This window comes from Protopterus annectens, chromosome 10.part0 (assembly GCF_019279795.1).
Source record: "Protopterus annectens isolate FY-2018-M chromosome 10.part0, PAN1.0, whole genome shotgun sequence".
Taxonomy (NCBI): domain Eukaryota; kingdom Metazoa; phylum Chordata; order Ceratodontiformes; family Protopteridae; genus Protopterus; species Protopterus annectens.
This window is the reverse complement of record NC_056744.1, coordinates 39,424,900-39,444,877: the sequence shown is the minus strand read 5'-3', so window position 1 is coordinate 39,444,877 and position 19,978 is coordinate 39,424,900. Positions and strand designations below refer to the sequence as shown.

The following is a 19,978-nucleotide window of genomic DNA, read 5'->3' as shown; positions in this document are numbered from 1 at the left end:
TTGGACTTGAAGTACATGTTAGAGAAGCTGACATTATGTTCTTTGAATCAGCATTTTCTGGACATGTTTTTTTGTAAATGCTTTTTCTTAGTTGTAATCACTGCAAGTAAGTGGACTTCCAGGCTTCTAGTATTAATATGGGCAGCCTTTGTTCACTAAGCCAGCTGACATTTAGGGAACAAGGTATCAGCTGTGACAAAGATGTGCTTTGTTTACCTCTCACCGGGATTAAGCACTTGAAAGGATCTTTCTGTCAGGTTACCCATGGCTGAGTTTCCTCATCTGAGTTGCTGAACAACCCATTACATTGGGCTGTTTCCCTGGCACAGAAGTTGCTCAGTTACAGCTACTGCTAAACTCTGCAACACCATTACTGTTACACATACTGTTGTCAGTATATCACCCCAGTTCATGAAGGTTATATTGCCTCCATATCAGATTTTATGATTTTATATAATAATGGAAATCCTAATTTTAGTCCTTTGCTTACATGATGACATGCCTCTCTCATCCCCTTCTGGAGAAGCATTGTAGTTAAATTTTTTTGTGTGCAAATTTTGCATTGTAATCCTTTTTCTTTGCTCTCAGATTGACATTTTCATTGCATACTACAGTTGTATTAATTGCAGTATTCCCTCTAGTGTGTTTGGTAAGCTGATTAATGTTCACTAAGGTCATTTTCCCTCAAGTCCAGTCGATCTGTTTGTTCACGTTGTGCTTTTGTTTGATCTTGTGAGCACTACCCATTAAGCAGTTTCCGTTGCTGTTTTTTTTTTTTTTTTAAGAAACTGGCCTCTAAGTTGAATCCATAGTGTAATGTAGAATCCACACTATAATGTAGAAGTCAGCCTGATGATTGATAAACATGTCTCAGAAGATCTGCAGTTGAAGTGGGTTTCTAGTTTCCATGTAGACTCTGTCACACTCAAACTTGTACTGAGGGGAGGTGGTCTTCATTGTAAATTCTCTGCCATTGTACTCTGGGGTGGGGGGGTATCCTTATATGAGGTTTCTTGACAAGTGCAGATTTGTGTGTTATTCTCATACTTCAGTTTGTGGCTACCACCCATTTTTCAGTATTATTTCTGAGTTTGTACAGTAATTGTGTGTGTGTTGTGCTTCTGTGTAGGTTATGTAAGCTCCACTCTTGATTTGGAAGTAATGCTGACATGTGACTTTATGCTGGTGTGCTATGAGGGGAAAATACAGCAAGGTTCATTGAAGATGGAGCAGGAAACTTCAGTGTTTTATAATTTGTATTTTTCTGTTTGTGGTTAGATTGATGGCTCTACTTTGAGGACACTATGCCTGCAGCATGGACCTCTGGCAACATTCCATCTGAACCTAACCCAAGGAAATGCTGTGGTACGATACAGCTCTAAGGATGAAGCAGCTAAGGCCCAGAAATCTCTGCACATGTAAGTTTTGCATTGTTGACTTTTTCACTTTTGTACATCAAGAAGACTCAGTGCTGTACCAGCTAGGTTGTAGTCGATTATTTACTGCTAAAAAGCTATTTTCTGAATGTTAAAATACAGATTAACACTAGGAGTTCCTTTTACTGTAATCATTTGTTTGTGAAAGATGTAATGGTTATTTGCCAGGAAAACCATATCTTGTAGTAGACTTTTTAGCAAGTCCAGTGTGGAGTTATGCATACTTGTAGTAGTGGCTGGCATCATCTGTCTCTCTTTCTCTCTCCATCCCTCTATTGTTTAGTTTTCATTTGAGCATCTGTTTACACATGGGATTCTGGCATTTTTCTTTTCTGTGCAGTCTTGAAAAGATTATACCTAGTAAAGAGTACAATTTCCATTTGTACTGTTTTGAGGTGAGACTGATGCTGCTTTGGTCTTTATCAGAATTTGTTTGGCTAGTATTGGAGCATGAATGAAATTTTCAGAGGTTGCCTTGTAAAGTATGAGACATGCTCAGTAACTGGAATTCTTGCTTCATTCCATACCGAGCCTGGAAATGGAAAAGGCATGAAAAATTGCCCCATTTAATCATTCCTAGTTATCATGCACCTTTCTCCTGCTGTCTTCTATTAAGCACCATGGTACCTTACTACAGTTGTAATCCGAAAGAGCGAAAAACCATATGAGAAAATGTTTTTAGTGATGAAAAAAAGGTGAACGCTAATATGAATAAACATTCTTTTCAATTATAGGTTTCCCAACATCTTTTTGTATGAGATTGCAGTGCAGTAGGGTAAGAGAATTTGCCCTTACCCTACTGTTGTGTGATCTTGGAGTTGGTATATATAATTAGCAGAGAGTGTAGTTTTAGTTTGTGCAGTTTTCATTCATTTTAGGTTTGCTCTAAAATGATTGCTCTTTTGTGATTTCACTCTTTTGACACTTCAGTCTTACTCTAGACTATTCTTATTACATACTTCAACACAGTGGTAAAATGTGCATTTCCCATTTCTTCTTTGCCTCACTTATCGACCTTCTTTTCAGGTCTTTTGAGTCCACCCCTGTCCAGCACTGAGCTCTTAGGTGGAATGGTCAACACTGATTGTCATTTAGCAGCTACAGTCACAATCTTTGCATCTGTGGCTACTCAGATGACAGGAAATTTAAAAAGTAGCTAGTATAACTCAGCATCACTGTTTAGCAAAGTTGTTTACAGTTTAACAGAGAACTGTGTAGAAACAATAGTTTGCGTAGCTTTAAAATCTTTTCTTTTTGTTATCAAGTTTGAGAGACTTTTTTTGTTTTTGATCCTCAACTTCAGTAGAGGGAGGGTACGAAATAAATGTGGGCATTACTAAGGCACCAACCGATCTTGCTTCAGCTTCGAATGATGCTGTTACTTGAAGCACCAGCAGATTTTCTGACACATTCAGCTCTTATTCCATTAAATATTTAAGATGGACCTAAACCAAGGATGTCCAAATATTGAAGCTCTGCTGAAAAGTAAGAATGGTGAAACTTGATCTCATGTACCCAATTAGTCTTTAGATACTTCATTTATTTTGAAGAGAACTAATTGCCTAAAGATGAAACTTTTTCCAGATTGGATCTTTTTATCCTGAGTAGACTAGTTATTCATGATATGCAGAGTTTTGTGCAATTTGGAGGAAATTTTTAGGGGTGCCCCCCCCCCCCCCCAATCCAGGGGAACTATTGAGTTCTGATCAATTCTAAAGTAACTTCTGTTTTTGATGCATTAACTGCCTCCTCCTCCTTTTGCTCTACAATTATGTCATTGTTAAAGAAGTTAACCAGAAGTAAGCATGTTGTTGTTGTGTCTTTTGGCTTTTCCCGGTTAGGGGATGCCACAGCGGAACTCCGGTCCGCTAATGATTGGCAGTAGATTTTTACATGCCGAGTTGCCAGCCCTGACGCACAACCTTCAACAAAGGTACACCCATTCATGCACGTCTCCACACAAAAGACGCTCTAACTGAAAATCGAACAGGACAACGTCCTACTGTGAGGCGACAACGCTACCGCAGCACCACCACCACCGCAATTAACCAGAAGTAAGCATGTGATTGTTAAAATACCTTGTTTTATTTATATTTTGTTGATTAGGCTAGTAACCTCTTTTCGCGGGAGACTTGAGGTGACTCTGGTAAGTTTGGTCAGAGCACCAGAGAAATTCCCCTGCTTTCTTTTTTCTGACAAGTGTCGTAGGCTCTTTCTTACTTCTGAGCTTCCACCCACACAGGCAGATGGAACTTCAGTTTAACATCTCATCTGAAGGACGGCACATTCAGGAGTGCAGTACACCCATGTCAGTAATGGAAAAATTGCTCTAGTCATCATTGGAGGGAATAGAACCCACAGCCTTATCTTCCAGCACTAAAGGCGAGTTATGCTGCCTTTTGAGCCACTGGCACCATACATTTCCTTGGTATACGATTCTGTTACTGCTTTCTGTACCACGTATTTTGCATAAACTGTATTTACGAGGCCAGATATTTCAGAAATTCTTTTCTGAGAACCTAGTTAAGTAGGCTGCGGGAAGTATATGTAGTTGTTTCAAGGTTCTGTTCATGTACACTCTTAATCACTTAGTCCAGATATAGATATATATATATATATATATATATATATATATATATATATATATATACACACATTTGAGTGCATACAGTTAAGGGCTTCTTGTGAAATTTATATTAAAAATCCAGTCTCTTTTTGCTTAAAATTTAATTGCACCAGTTACTAGAAATGAAAATAACTTTCCCTGAACAGCTACAGTGGGTGTAAAAAGTGTACACGCCCCTGTTAAAATGCCAGGTTTTTGTGATATAAAAACATGAGACCACAATAAATTATTCAAAACTTTTCCCACATTTAATTTGACCTATAACCTGTGCAATTCAATTGAAAAACAACCAAATCTGTTGAGAGGAAAAATATAAAAAAACGTACGATAAGCTGGTTGCATAAGTGTGCACACCCTTAAACTAATACTTTGTTGAAGCACCTTTTGATTTAATTACAGCATTCAGTCTTCTTGGGTACACACCTGCCATCAATTAAAGAGACTCTGAGTAACCCCAAATAAAGTTCAGCTGTACTAGTAGGATTTTCCTGACATTTACTCAGTTGCCTGCTACAGCAGAAGCCATGGTTCACAGAGAGCTTACAAAGCATCAAAGGGATCTCATTGTTGAAAGGTATCAGTCAGGAGAAAGGTACAAAAAAATTTCCACAGCATTGCATATACCATGGTACACAGTGAAGACAGTCATCAGAAAGTGGCAAAAATATGGGACAACAGTGATGTTGCAAAGAACTGGATGTCCCTCCAAAATTGATGAAAAGACTAGACGAAAACTGGTTAGAGAGGCTGCCAAGAGACCACACTGAAGGAGCTGCAGGAATTACTGGCAAGTACTGGTTGTATACTACATGTGACAACAATCTCCTGTATTCTACATATGTCTGGACTATGGGGTTGGGTTGCAAAACGGAAGCCTTTTCTTACACACAAAAGCACCCAGACCCAACTAAAATCTGCAAAACCAATACATCAAGCTCCCAAAAAATGTGGGAAAATGTGTTATGGTCTGATGAGACCAAGGTTGAACTCTTTGGCCACAACTCCAAAAGATACGTTTAGTGCAAAAGCAATACTTCGCATCACCAAAAGAACACCATCCCCACGGTGAAGTATGGTGGTGGCAGTATCAAGCTTTGGAGTTGCTTTTCTTCATCTGGAACTGGGGCTTTAGTCAAGGTGGAGCAAATTATGAACAGTTCCAAATACCACTCACTTTTGGCCCAAAACCTTCAAGCGTCTGCTATAAAGCTGAAGATGAAGAGGAATTTCATCTTTCAACATGACAATGACCCCAAGCATATATTCAAATGAACAAAGGAATGGCTTTACCAGAAGAAAATTAAAGTTTTGGAATGGCCTAGCCAGAGCCTAGAACTAAATCCAGTAGAAAATCTGTGGGGTAACCTGATGAAGGCTGTGCATAAGAGATGCCTTCGCAAGCTGACAGATTTGGAGCGCTTTTGCAAGGAAGAGTGAGCAAATATTGCAAAATCAAGATGTGCCATGCTGCTAGACTCTTACCCAAGAAGTCTGAATGCTGTAATTAAATCAAAAGGTGCTTCAACAAAGTATTAGTTTAGGGCTGTGCACACTTATGCAACCAGCTTATTGTACGTTTTTTATTTTTTCCCCCTAACAGATTTGTTTGTTTTTCAAACTGAATTGTACAGGTTATAGGTCACATTAAAGGTGGGAAAAGTTTTGAAATGATTTATTGTAGTCTAATTTTTTTATATCACAAAAACCTGGGATTTTAACACAGGTGTGTACATTTTTCATATCCACTGTATGTTACAGATCCATTACAGTTATGGAATACATACAGAAAATGTGTATGAGCTCCAAAGAAACATATTAGTTTCATTTTATATTTCTTTATCCTGTAACAATGGGTTGGTGTTATTTGAATAGTATAAATATGTCACTGGAAGAGAAGGTCCCCCTGCACTGCAGCTGTGGGTTGCAAAAAGAAATGCTATGTTTGTATATGCGTGTCTGCAGCTCCTTCAGGTATTTTCCCTTGTTGGAGAACATAGTTGGTGATACCATACAAGCAGTACTACTAGCAGTGTTCTCATGGGAAACATCTGTACTAGCATGGGGAGCAACGAGGGATACCTGCAGGAACCAGAGTAGTGATTTTCATTTTAGGCTTCTCTGATAATCATTGGTTGTACATAACAAACACCAGGCGTGAATGCCTAGCAAATGCTACAGTGAGTTCAAATCCCAACACTGGAAGGCTTCCTCCCATATACAGATGAGGTTTTGAGTGTAGATTCTGAATGGATCTTCTTCAAGGCCTCAGTAGTTGAGGAAGTGGAAAGGTGATGTAGCCAAAAGATGGTAGGTGCTTGTCGTGATCATAACCCAAGGACATATTGGTAGACAAGAGTAGTGAAAGATGTCTTAAAGTTAAAGATGCCTTATATGCAATACTGGATGGGAAACAGATCTTCAGACTTGGCAGATTACTTTTGACAGCCAAACAGCTATGGCAGTTGAGGAAGTGAATGACAGGGTGCACTGAGTTTGGTGAGGCTATGGAGATTATGTTTTGGCTGTCCTCAAAGTGGATTTCACAAATTGCCTAGTGACCTGGGTGATATTGAGCACAATTTATAACCCATACAATTCTCAGCAAGGGTGTAAAAGCACTGACATTGGGACATTACTGTGAGGAATTCCTGCACATAGTGGTTCTGCCTTCCTTTAAAGGGGCAGTACAAAAATAATTTTGTGGGGCTGGATCTGTCTCTGTAGATGAGATCCCTATAGCAGTGAAACAGTTATGAAATGGCTTGGATGCTGGAGGGGATGAAATCTGGAAATGTTGAAGACAGTGAATAGCACTGCAATCTTGTGCTTAAAATACAATGTGAAGTTGTCCTGTCTTGCATTCATTCTTACTGATGGGTTCGGAGCTGATCCTCGGCTCTGACTCTGCTGTTTTCACAAGCTCGAGGTCTCCAGCTAGCCTGAGGCTAATTCCCTATCCCATGATGTTCTAGTGATCCAACTCTGATCTCGTTTGCCGTGGAAACAGATCGGGAGTTTTTTATGCTAGCTCAGGCCTAAGTACAGACTTTTCAAAATATTTTAGAGTTAAATTTTCATAGTTTCCTTAAAAAAAAATAGTTTGGAGGTCTTTATCCTCATTATAGTGTGCTGTTTGTTTTGTTAAAATATAATTCTTTAGTTATAACTTAGGTCTTCAGTTATTGGGTGCTGTTCTAACCCTATCCCCTTTCTTCAGAGTTAATATTTCTAATAGTAGTTCTTTGCTAGAGTTGTGTATTTTTTTCTCTCGAAAGAGAGTATCTTTGATAGTTTGCTTATTATAGTGTGCAGTGCTTAACTTTGTAGTAGAGCATATATAGGTAATTTCTGTTTATCAGTTAGATATTAGCAGTTAACCTTATTATACTTGCAGAAGTCCGTTGAATTAGAGGACTCTTTTTCCTTTTATTCAAAAGGATTGTTTGTGTGTGTGTGTGTGTGTGTGTGTGTGTGTGTGTGTGTGTGTGTGTGTGTGTGTGTGTGTGTGTGTGTGTGTGTGTGTGTGTGTGTGTGTGTGTGTGTGTGTTCCCTTCGATTCTAGTAATTACATTTATAGATATTTGTTGTATTATAACCTCGTTTAAATTAGAGAGGTTCAAGCCAATTCTTTATTTGCAAAGCCTTCTGGATTTAAGACAAACTTCCTTAAAAAAATATCTAAACAGTCGAAATACTCAAAAGCTTCTGGATTTAAGAAGTGTCCTAAGTGTGGGCAAAAAGTGTCACTAACTGATGGTCACGCAGGACTCTTGTGCTATATGTCATTCTTTTAGCTCAAAAGTTCTGCTGGAGAGGAAAAACAAGCTGATTTTAAGAGGACTCCTAAAGTCCTCATTCACTGAAGCCTTTGAACAAGGTCAAGCAGTATAAAAAAGTAAGTCACCTACTTCTGAAAAATCCTGAAAAAGGTCATCTACTTCATCAAAGTCGGACCCATCTAAAAAGGCACAGCGATTGTCTATGACTGCTTCTAAAGAAGTTCACTCTGCAAAAATTTCAACCTCTGCTCCACTGCCTTCAGAACCGATGGTTTTACAAGTAAGGAGCCAGTCCCCTGCACTGTTGCCGGTATCCCCAACCTTGAGATTACCTATTCAAGTATCAGCATCTCCAGCCCCCCTCGACTAGGTCCTCGAGAAGTCTTTCTGATTTGGATGTGGATCGTGTTGTGCAGAGACTGCTAAAGACACCGGCGCTAGCAAAATTTTCAGAACCGACCCTTAGGGTGTCGGAACTGACTGGGCCTTTCCCCTCTTCGATTCCTCCTCCGACCTGACCAGGGGTCTCGGAGCCAGAATGTGTGGAGCCAATGGTGACGGATTTGTTGGAGCCGAGACCTACCCCAGGTTCTTCAACTCTGACTGCTCCGACTACTTCAGTGTCATCCGTGGAGTCTAGCGGCCGACACTCACCGGTCGGGTCCCTGGGGTTGAGTGGAACAGATATTTTGTCGGATCCGACTCTTCCTCTCAGCGCCTCTGCTCGTGTGAGCTCAGCCCCTACCTCTGCTTCAGAGCCTGCTCCAGTGACGCCAGGAGTGTCCATCGGTTCCTCAACCCAGGGGAGTGGAGCCTTTGAGGCTATGAGGAGAGCTCTGTCCTCAGAGACAGCCTCACCGTCTACTGCACCCATTCCATCCCTTAAAACACCGGAGTCTGACTCGGCAGAACTGACTATAAAAAAGCGTAGACCCAGAGCTTTAGGAAGCCCCAGTGGGTGGTTCCTTGTCTTCCAAGACCTCTCCAGAATACCCTTCTGAAGAGGCTCCTCGAAAGAAAACTTGCAAGAGGAAGCATTTAGACTCCCCACAGGAGTCACTTACATCAGACATTGACCTCGAATCAGAAGGGATGCCCTCTGAGGATGTCTCCTTTGCAGACATCCTAGAGATCCTAAAGCAGAGAAGCGGCTGGAAGTCCATAAACCCTACTGAAGAGGAGTCTGTGTACCTGAAAGCTTCTGGGTCTCGACCTTCCACTCTTGGGTGTCTCCGCCTTTTGATGAGCTCTTGGAGTTTTGTCGAAAGGCGTGGGAGTCTCCAGACACAGTGGAGCTCGTCCCTAGGAGGCCGCATAAGTTCATAACCAGTCCACAAGACAAAAGTTTTCTAACAAAAGGTGGTCCAGTGGATGCTTTGGCGGTGGCGGCTGCCACTAAAAAGGAGTTATCGGAAACATCCTCATCTGTTCATCCACCGGATACGGAATCACGGACTATGGACAGTTATGGAAAGCCCATGTTTTAATCAGCGGCTTTCACACTCTGGTCCTTGAACTACTTAACCCATTTTACTAGATTACAGAGAGATCTCATTAAAGAGCTAGGAGATGCTCTCCAGGGTTCAGTAGCTGAGGGGATATCAGAAAAAGTATCATCCCAGCTCTCCACCCTTAACTCTCTAGTTAACTCGTCCATGAGGCTCATCTCTCATGCAGCCGATGGAGCGAGTAGGTCAGCATCTTCAGGAATCGCCCTTATGAGACATTCCTGGATGTGCCTGTGTAATTTCATGGAACTCTTCAAGTCATCCTTCATAAACACTCCCTTTGATAGCTCATCCCTTTTCGGATCAAAGGTAAAAGAAGCATTAACCAAGTGTGAACAAGAGGGAAAGGCTGTCTGTTGTGGGAGTACGTTTTTCCACCCCTTCCAGACCCTATCCCAAAGGTCAAAAGGGGGGAAAGATGTGGTTCCAGAAATCCCAGAGAGTTTTTCCTGACACACGTGCTGAATCCTCCTTCAGGGGCAGAGGAGGAGGAGGAAATAGCAGAATATGCCGCCCAAGCACCAGAGGGGGTCCGCAAAACCAGGGTGACTGGGAATCTTTTTCCGGAAAATACTTTCAGCACTCCAGAGAGGAGGCCCATCTGCCCCATTCTGGAGGCAGTCGGGGGACTCTTATCTTTGCACCCAGTCGCCTGGCTTAAAATTGCAAAAGACTCGTGTACAAAGAATCATATCCAGAGGTTACTCAATACCCTTTTCAATCCCACCTCTCCCAAACAAAAGGATTCCGGATGTTTCACCCAATCAAAGGGATCAAGCAACCATAGAAATTCAAAAGTTGGTAAAAAAAAAAAAAAAAAAGTGCCATCCAGTCAGTCCCCACAGACCAAGTAGGATCCGGAACTTACTCAAGGTTCTTTTTAGTTCCAAAGAAAACAGGGGACTGGAGACCAATACTGGATCTCAGCTGACTAAACAAATCAGTGAAGAAGACAAAGTTCCAGATAGTCACGTTGCAGTCAATACTTCCCTTTCTAGGGAAAGACCATTGGATGTGCTCTATAGACCTTCAGATTGCGTACTACCACATAACAATGGACAGGCCATCCAGGAGGCACCTGCACTTTCGGCTGGGAGCCAGTCACCATCAATTTCGAGCTCTGCCCTTTGGCCTCACTACAGCCCCCAGAGTGTTCACATGTATGGCAGTAGTCACTGCTCACCTGAGATGGCTAGGATTCCAGGTGTTTCCATACTTAGACTGGCTCCTAACCGCCACCACTAAGCAGCTACTACTACAAGCAAGGAACATGATGTTACAGCTATTTGCAGAGTTGAGAATTACTGTCAATTATGAAAAGTATGCCTTATTGCCATCTCAACATACCGTTTTTATAGTAGTAGAACTAAACACAATACAATGATGTTAAAACTTCCAGAGGAAAGAATTCAGGTCCTACGAAAACAGGTGCTGAATCAACTGCACAAAACAAAAGCCCAAGCCAGAGAGGTTCTGAAGGTTCTAGACTCAATGGCAGCTTCCATCACAATAGTTCCTATGGCGTGCATGCATATGAGAATCTTAGTGGGTTTTTTTTGCCCAGTGGTCAATGCAAACATTCCCAGTGTCCCACAAAATAACCCAGATGCCAGCTTGAAAAAAGGATTTATTTTCGTGGCTTCATTCAGACCAAATAACGATAGGGAAACCCTTTATTCCTCCAGTGCCCCTAGCCACAGTGACCACGGACGCTTCCCAGATAGGATGGGGGCATTATCTGGGGAAAAACAGCCCAAGGCACCTGGAAGAAACACGAGATTCACTTGCATGTCAATGTTCTGGAGATGAGAGCGATGCCTCTAGCTTTGCAGGCATTCCAAGACTCTCTACCTGTAGGAACAATTGCAGTTCAGACAGACAATATGTGAGTGGTATGGTACATAAACAAGGAGGAATCAGATCTTATCCCCTATGTCGAGAGGCCCTGAGAGTCTGGCAATGGGTGACATCTTCCCCAATGCATTCTGATAGCAACGCATATCCTGGGGAAATCCAACGTGATTGCGGACAAACTTGGCAGATGTATACTCATGCCACACAAGTGGTCCCTCAAACAAGAAGTAACGGAGAGCATTTTCCACAGATGGGGCCAGCCTTGCTGCGACCTTTTCCCCACATCCACAAAATGCAGTGGCTATTTTGCCCTGATTCCCCCTCAGGGGATGCCCCCGAGGGATGCACTCATACATATTGGCCCCCGGGTCTCCTGTACGCCTTTCCTCCCTTTCCATTAATGCCAAAAGTCATTCAGAAAGCCAAATTGCTGGGAAGGACCTTAATTCTGATAGCCCCTTACTGGCCTTGTCAAATTTGGTTCCCCTTCCTACAACCTTATCTTCAAGAGGAACCCTGGATCCTGGACCCAGTACTGGATTTTCTGATACATTCTTCAGGAGTTCTTCACCCCTCTCTCAAATCCCTCCAGTTGACAGCTTGGCTGCTCCAATTCCAAACATAGCCAGGTTACAAAATCTTTCATCGCCCACTCAACACATTTTGATATCTTCCCATAAAATCTCTACGAGAAAATTGTATCTTAGCAAATGGAAAAGATTCTCTCTTTGGGCCCTACAAAATAAGATTGACCCCTTTTTCGCATCTCTTTCTTTATTCCTAGAATTCCTAACACAGCTTTTTGAAGAAGGTGCAGCAGCTGCTACTTTCAGGGTGCAATTAGCAGCAATTTCAAATTTTCGTCTAGGTGAACATGGACAAAACATGTCACATAGATTGTGCAAAGCTTTTCTAAAGGGCACTTATCTCTTAAGGCCACCAATAAAATCTCCAATTTTGTCTTACCAAGAATAATTCTTCCATCTTTTGAGCCTGAGTCATCATGTCATCTGAAATTTTTAACTTGGAAAACCATTTTCTTAGTGGTCATCACCTCAGCCAGAAAGGTATCAGAACTGCAAGCATTGTCAGTCAACCCCCCCATATCTAGTTTTTCATAATGATAGGGTTTCTCAATGTACTAATCCGTCTTTCCTACCAAAGGTGTGTTCAGAGTCCAACTTAAATCAGACCATTGCGTTACCAGTATTTTTTCCCAATTATGGCAATAAGGCAGAATATATGCCACACCAACTTGATGTGCACAGACAGTTATGTTTTTATTTACATAGAATAAAGGAATTTAGGAAGTCAGATCAACTTTTTGTGTCTTTTTCAGATGCCAAAAAAGGGTACACCGGTAGCAAAAACCACTCTGTCCAGATGGCTATCAGACTGTATTTCCTTTACTTATAATTCACTGAATAAAGAACTTCAGATAAAATAAAGGCTCATTCAACTAGAGCAATTGCCACTTCTTCAGCCTTTTGTGCCAGAGTGCCTATAGATACAATTTTTGCAGCAGCAACATGGGCAACTCCACATACTTTGTTTACTCATTATGAAGTGAATACGGCCTCCAGGGGAAAGGCATCCTTTGGGTCCACTGTGCTAAAGAATATACTTCCATGAGCCACCCAGGAATAATGGTGCTAGGGACGCTGTCCCATCAGTAAGAATGAATCCAAGATAGGACAACTTCACATAAAGAAGTTATGTTCTTACCATAACATTCCATGTGAGTTGTCCATCTCGCTATTCATTCTTACGTCCCTCCCTCTAGCCCCCCCAGCCTGTGAGTTCTAGGGGATCTAGGCTTTATCCAATTTGGACACTTTTTTTGACTTGACCTTTTTCAGTTGTTTATTCCACAGATACATATATGTATGTAGTTTTTTTAGTTGTAGTCTACTCTTTTTCTTAGAGGCAAACAAGATCCGAGTTGGAGCACTAGTGCATCATGGGATAGGGAATTTGCTTCAAGCTAGCTGGAGACCTCGAGCTTGTAAAAATGGCTGAGTCAGAGCCAAGGATTGGCTCCGAACCCATCAGTAAGAATGAATAGCGAGATGGACAACTCACATGGAACGTTATGGTAAGAACACAACTTTTTCAGTGCTGAATGGAAATGGGGACAGTTCCTTTGGATTGACTATGGCATTAGTCCTCATTTTCAAAACGGAAGCAGAGAGATGTTTTCCAGGAAAACCAGGTAGGTAAATTGAGGCATTTTTAGCAAGTGCTAATACAACAAAGTGAAAAGCACTTTTGGCAACAGTGTTTATACTTATCACCACTTATTTTATTGTGGAGTTGGTGGTATTAGGGGTGTTCCTTGCCAAAAAAAAAATGTTTTCAGAAAACTTCAGTGTTTTTTTACTGATCATTTTGCAGTATTGTTACTCGCTGAAATTTTTTGGCAGGTCAGCATAAATCCTTTTTGTTTGAGGCATGCTGCACAGCATACACCACTGGAAAGGAGGCTTCATTGGATATCAGCAGTAGTGATTCAGTAGGATTAATGTGGATTACATGTTAATAAAGCAATGTTTCTGCCTTTGTTTTGGTCCATGCACAGATATTGCAGGAGTCATAGGAGATGGCCAGTGTATGTGTTTTGTGGACTTGGAGAAGATTTAAATGGACAGTCCCAGAGATTTGTTTATTTTAATTCTGGTCTTTGCTTACATTTTCAGTGTGGTTTTCTGAGCATTTCCCAGCTTTGACTGCAGGGGTCGTAGGAGGAGTATTTACAAGAAGTTTCAATGGTCTTAGTCAAATTTCATCTCAAATTGCAGTTGTACTCACAACAGTTCTCACGGAGTCATTCATTAGTTTCTCCTGTGCTTTTTATCCTCGGAGAAAAGTAGCCTTTCAGGAATTTTATGACCTTACTTGCTACTATCTTGCAGGAAAGTGTATGAGCAATGAAAATCTAAAACTTTAGTAAACAGAGTTTTCTGTTAATTTCATATCTTATGCGGATTTCTGAATGCTAGCTAAGTGTAATTACGTTATGCATGACTGCAACTTGCTCTGTAGAAAGCATCAGAATGATGCAAGTTTTGAACAGTAGTAGAAGCAGTCGTCTTTTTTTCATGTTTTGTTTTTAGATACCTGAAAAATAGCCAAGTGTAATGGTTTCATGACTGGCTGAAAAATAAACCTATGTGAGACACAAGCAATAGATTCATTTTAAACAATGAAGTCCAAAACTTACTGTCACAAAAGGGGGCTGTAGAGTACAGAAACGTGATAGTTATACATAGTAATTCTGAGATTGCTTTACTACAGAGTAAAGGGAATACATCAATACACTGCTAAGATTTAGTATGAATTCACTAAACTATACTGTTTTTGACTATACTGCTTATAGTTACGCTGTTCAGAATAAATAAAGGAAGTAAAGAGCTGCACAGTTAAGGTAAGCTTTTTGACAAGTTCATAAAAAGTAAACATTAAGAGTCTCGCCTAACCACCCTACCACAAACACATAAAAATGTAATCTTATTGTTTCCCAATGATTGGGATCTGAAAGATTTGACAGGAACTGAATATTGTTAATTGTGTTCACCAGAGGAAATTAAAACAGGACTGCATAAAGTAAATTTAAACCAAGAGTAGGGTTGATGGTGACGTGGTAAGTGGGTGGTAACAACTAGCAGGCATCAGGGCAAGTTTCTTTTGGTCAGAATTTTATATTGTGGGATTGACCCTTTAGGACCATGTACCCTGGAATGTCTTGTGGAAGCTGCTACAACATATTGTTAGTTTCACTACTGCATGCTATCAAGTTATGGTATTTTTGGAGAAAAAGTTCTGTCTGCATTCCTGGTGTGAAGTTAAATACATTCAGAGTAGGCCTTAGACTCCAGCAGTGTGTGTTTTGTGTCATTTCCTCCTCCTCCCACCACTACCACTCTGTTCTCTGCTCCTGCACTACCCTAGGCTGAACTAGTCTCCCCCCTTCCACCTCCAGCATACTTTGACTATGAGGAATTAGTAACATCTGTTTCTTAGACAAAGATCAAATATATTTTTGCCTAGGATACATTATCTAGCCAGCTCTGTTCTAAAGAGTCTACTTAAGTGTGTTTAATATCATCTTTGTGAACTGCAACTTTTGAATACTTCATCTACTGGCAGTGTTCTTCTGTAAACTTGTTATAGCTGTCCAAACATTTGCACTTCTGTACGTATAGGTTCACACTGTATGACCCAAAGCTAAATTTTTGCTTACTATTTAATTCTTCCATATTAGCCTTTGTAATAACTTTAACTGTAGCAATATTATGTCAGTGTGGAGTTTTTCTCTCCCGGCTACCTCTGAAAATGGGATTGTCTGACTTTCCTGGTAAACAATTATCAAGTAAAATAACTCTCATGGACAAACAGTACAAGGACCACCCAAGTTCTGCAGAGTATCCCATTTGCAAACACTTGGAATCTAACTTTGCTGTTTGTGAAAGTTGTCTTCTTGGTGCTGTGTGAATGTGCTGTATAGTGTGCACTGGCATGGCTGACTGCTGAATATGTGACATGGGCTCGCATGAAAATAAGACCCACCACACTAGAAGTAATGGTTCTGTGCCAAAAAAGTTTTTTTTTTAATTTGGGAGGGGAGCTAATACAAGTGCATGCAATTCATGGTTATTCTGGCATAAGTCCATTTTGTATTTGCTCTTGTATATACTGATTTGCTTTGTAATTCGTGTGTGTCTATTTCTAGTCATCACATTGTAAACTTGTTTTCATGTGGCTTACATGTAGCCTTGTCTGAAATTAGTCTTTTTGGGATCATTCTACTACCCCAATAAACAGATAAGTTCTTAGTTTACTGTTGATATCTGTCCCTGTCCTCTCGTATGCCCATGAACTTTAGTTAGAGACCGAATGGCTGAAATCTTTGGTACAAGCAGCAGAAATGAGATTCCTTCCCAGAGCTGCTGGCCTCACTTTACATGATGAAATTAAGACATCAGCAGTCTTGGAGGATCTCAGATAAAAACTATTGCTCCTTCAGGTTGAGAGGAGACAGCTAAGGTGCTTTGGGCACCTCGTAAATATGTAGCTGTGGGAGGTGCGCAAGTCATGACCTGTTGGAAGGAGGCTGTAGGACACCATAAAGAGATTTTATTTCTCAGCTTGCTTGAGGATTCAGGAATGTGGAATGAGAATTGTTGTTGGACTGCGGGATGTCTAGCCAGTTCAGCTTGCTACCCTCAGTAGAAGAAGCATTTCCCTAGATGAATGCAGTGAAAATAGATGCGTTCAGTATGAAGTGTTATGAATGGTATTTAGGAAATAAAACTGTTAAGCTTACATTTATCTTTGTTTTTTTTCTAAATTTTCTGTGATGTCAGTAGATGTTTAAACAGTGTTTCATAACATGCTGCATGCTGTATCGGTACATCAGATAGTGACCACAAAGAACAACAAGGAGTTAACCATATATGAAATGGGTAAAGCATTTACTGCAGCGCCTTTTTTGTCCTTTTCTCAGTCAGATAAAGGTACAGTCCAAATATTTTAATTCTAAAGCTTGCCTTAAAATGATCATAAATTAACTGTACCAAGTGCGGCCTAACCAAGTAGAGATTAATATTTTTACTTACTGTTGTTTGTCTGCATTGACTGTATCTTACCTTATTTGTTTGGTGTTTTTACTAACTTACACCTCTAATTTATTCATTTTAGGTGCGTTTTGGGAAACACTACTATCCTTGCGGAGTTTGCCAGTGAAGAAGAAGTGAACCGATTCTTAGCGCAAGGCCAGCCACTGCCGCCCACCTCCAGTTGGCAGTCTAACACAGCACCCAATCAGAGTCGCCTTGGATCAGCCAACAGCTCCCATGCATTGGTGCGCAATGATGCAACCCACTGGAATGCACCTTGTCTGGGTGGGAAAAGCAGCAGCGACCTACTTTGGGGTGGTGTGCCACAGTACTCCAGCAGCCTTTGGGGACCTCCTAATAGTGATGATGCCAGGGTTATTGGGAGTCCAACACCCTTAAATACGCTTCTCCCAGGCGATCTTCTCAGCGGGGAGTCTCTGTAAGAACAGTAACAGAAAAATGTTCGTGAAGATAATCATCAGCACTATATAACCTTTAAACCCTTTTCAGCACTGGACTTGGAAAAATCCAGCTTTAACAGTTCAGACTGGCAGCCATTTCTAGTACCTCTATCCAGTAACTAAGTACTTCGTCTTGTAAGGTCCTTGTGAACTGTTCATGAAACAGTATGGGCTGAATCAAGTCAATTCAACAAGCTGAGTTTTATTCCCTCCTCCCACATGGTGTGTAGAAGTACCAAGCTGCTTGTAGTCAAAATATCATAGAGTGCATTTCTGTAGTGTGCTGGAAAGGGTTTTTTTTCCCTGTCTCTGAATTTAAAGTTTGGGTGATTTGGGGTGAGAATACAGAAACCTACTACAAGTGAGCCTGGGTTGCATACGTATGTATGTTGTGTACATGTTTATGTAAATGTATGTGTGTGTAAGTTATATACACACTTACATATCTGTATGTCTGTATGTATATATAGATGGAGAGCTACTGCTAAACATTCATATCTATATATTTGTACATACACACAGATGCATGCTGTTCCTTTTTTTGCCCCCATCCACCCAGTTTTCTTTCTTTTTGCCCCCTAAAAATAGATATGTAGACATATCAAACATGAATACTTGAATCCTGCAGGCCAATAATGAAATGTGAACACTTTCTCATTCTGATTACGTTACACTTCCAAGTCAACATCTACACAAACAGGCTCTGTTTTTTAAAAAGAAAAAAAAAGACATTTGGTTTCCATGTTTGTGCATTTGCACAGGAGTATGTGTGTGTATGTATGTGCGAAGAGTGCAACTTAACAAAAAGGAGTGTGTTGTGTGTTTTTTTTTCTTTGAAATCAGTATATGCTTTTATTTGCTTGTTTGTCAAAAAGTTTAATTATAATGATTATTGGCTTCAAACTTTGCACTGAGTGTCCACAGTCCCTCCTGTAGCTAATCCTAGAGACAGACACACACCACACAGGAAGGGGCATGTGACAATTCACGTGTAACTGTTTACTCAAGGAATCTGTTATCAAATGTTTAAAAATATTAGTGTGTTTCTCTGGAGAATAACAATGTATATCTACCTTTGGTGGCTTTTTATTGTGGACTAATGCAACAAAATTATTACCAGAGTATTGCACCAGTTTTTTTTTTCTTTCAGAATATAAAATATTTAAAAAAAAATACAAAAAAATATACAAGGAAGACTTAAAATGTAAGATGCTCTAGTTGAACTGTGGCCATAGATAATTCTTAAAGAGTGGATCGTACTCCCTGCAAGCAGGAACTGATAGCACTTGGATTTAGCTATGACTGATTTTGGAGGTGCCTTGAATTTCGGCCTCCTCCTGTTTACAAACTTTTTTTTTCAAACTAAGAAAAAAATGGAAAAAAAAAAGAAGGAAAAAAAAAAAGACAATTACTCTTCCATCATTAAAGACTTATTTTCAGAATGAAGATATGCTACTTCAGAGCTCTGGGATTGAACAGTGTTTATGTCGTTACTTTAAATTTATTTTTCTTTTTTTTTTTTTTTTTTTTTTTGGCCATTGTGTATTTGTTCTCTTTGTGAAGCAACAAAAACTTTTTTGATCACTATCTTGCACACAGTGGAAGATCTCTCAGGAAAGCCAGGTTTCCAGAGGAGCAACTCCACGCCATTTCATGTATTTTTAAACCCAACTCATAGCACTGAAGATACAGAAGAAAGAAGAAAAATACCTGTTTAAATCTGTAGCAGTTACATATTTACCAAATAATGGACTCAAAAGAAATGTTTGAAGAGTGCTTTATATATAAAAAATTTGCTTTATGTTAAAATGATCAATGCTTTTGATTGTTAAAAAAGACAATGAACATACCTTTTAATGTATGTTGAAAACTGTAAGAACATTTCTTAGCCCCTGCCTGCTTAGATCAGGAAACTTGTGCATTATGAAAAAAATGTTCTTTTTCTGGAAGGTTAGCTTTTTAAATGGTTTTATCAAAAAAGCTGGTTATTGCAAGGTTGAGAATCAAAAAGCTGGTTTAAAAGAGGATCATGAACTATGCACAAACTGGGTTCAACACTTGTGTTTTTTTCCTTGCGTTTTAATAGAGTGTATTTTACAGAAAATTACATCTCATTGCCATTTCATATGTATGTTGTGTATGTGTGTGCATATATGCTATATACACACACGTATTCCAAGCCGAAGATTAGTTTTGAGTCATAGAAAAAAAAAAAGCGCCTGATTATTAAGGTAGGAGAGGTCAGAGTTTCTGTGTAACCTTTTTTTTGCCTTTTTTGAACTTACAGATGTCTGTAACTGAGATTAAAAAAAGTTGGTGGCTTTTAATGTTATTTCTCCTCCTAGAATGTGATTGTTAAAGACATGCACCGAAAGTTGCTTTCAGAAGTACGAAGCTTCTTTGAAACTTATTAATAAATTGCAGTTTTTCTTGGCTGTTACAAAATATTATGGTATTATTTTGTTACTGTTGCTAGTTTCTGTTGTCTGAGCTATCAAAACTAAGTGCATTTGTGGTCTTTGCTGATCAGTATGTAGTAGGGATCAGACTTTCATAAGAAAATATATTTGCAGGTATGGGAATTAAACAGAGATATTTCTGGAACTTTAGCCATCCCTTGCACAGGTGGTCTTATACTAGAAACATTCGCTTTTTGCTTTGTATTTTTTTAATGATCGGGGCATTTGGTAGTTGTCCAT

At 40.1% G+C, this 19,978-nt stretch overlaps 1 protein-coding gene across 4 annotated transcripts in view; it reads left to right on the top strand.

The window, feature by feature from the left end:
• Nucleotides 1-19,726, top strand: part of TNRC6C (trinucleotide repeat containing adaptor 6C) — an 897,274-nt gene extending 877,548 nt beyond the window's left edge. For all 4 annotated transcript variants that reach the window (XM_044084998.1, XM_044084999.1, XM_044085000.1 and 1 more), the window contains 2 exons: nt 1,279-1,418; nt 16,901-19,726. In XM_044084998.1, coding sequence (XP_043940933.1) covers nt 1,279-1,418; nt 16,901-17,261 — 501 coding nt within the window. In that variant the 3' untranslated portion in view covers nt 17,262-19,726. The remainder of the gene's footprint in view (nt 1-1,278; nt 1,419-16,900) is intronic.
• The last annotated feature ends 252 nt before the right edge of the window (nt 19,727-19,978 follow it).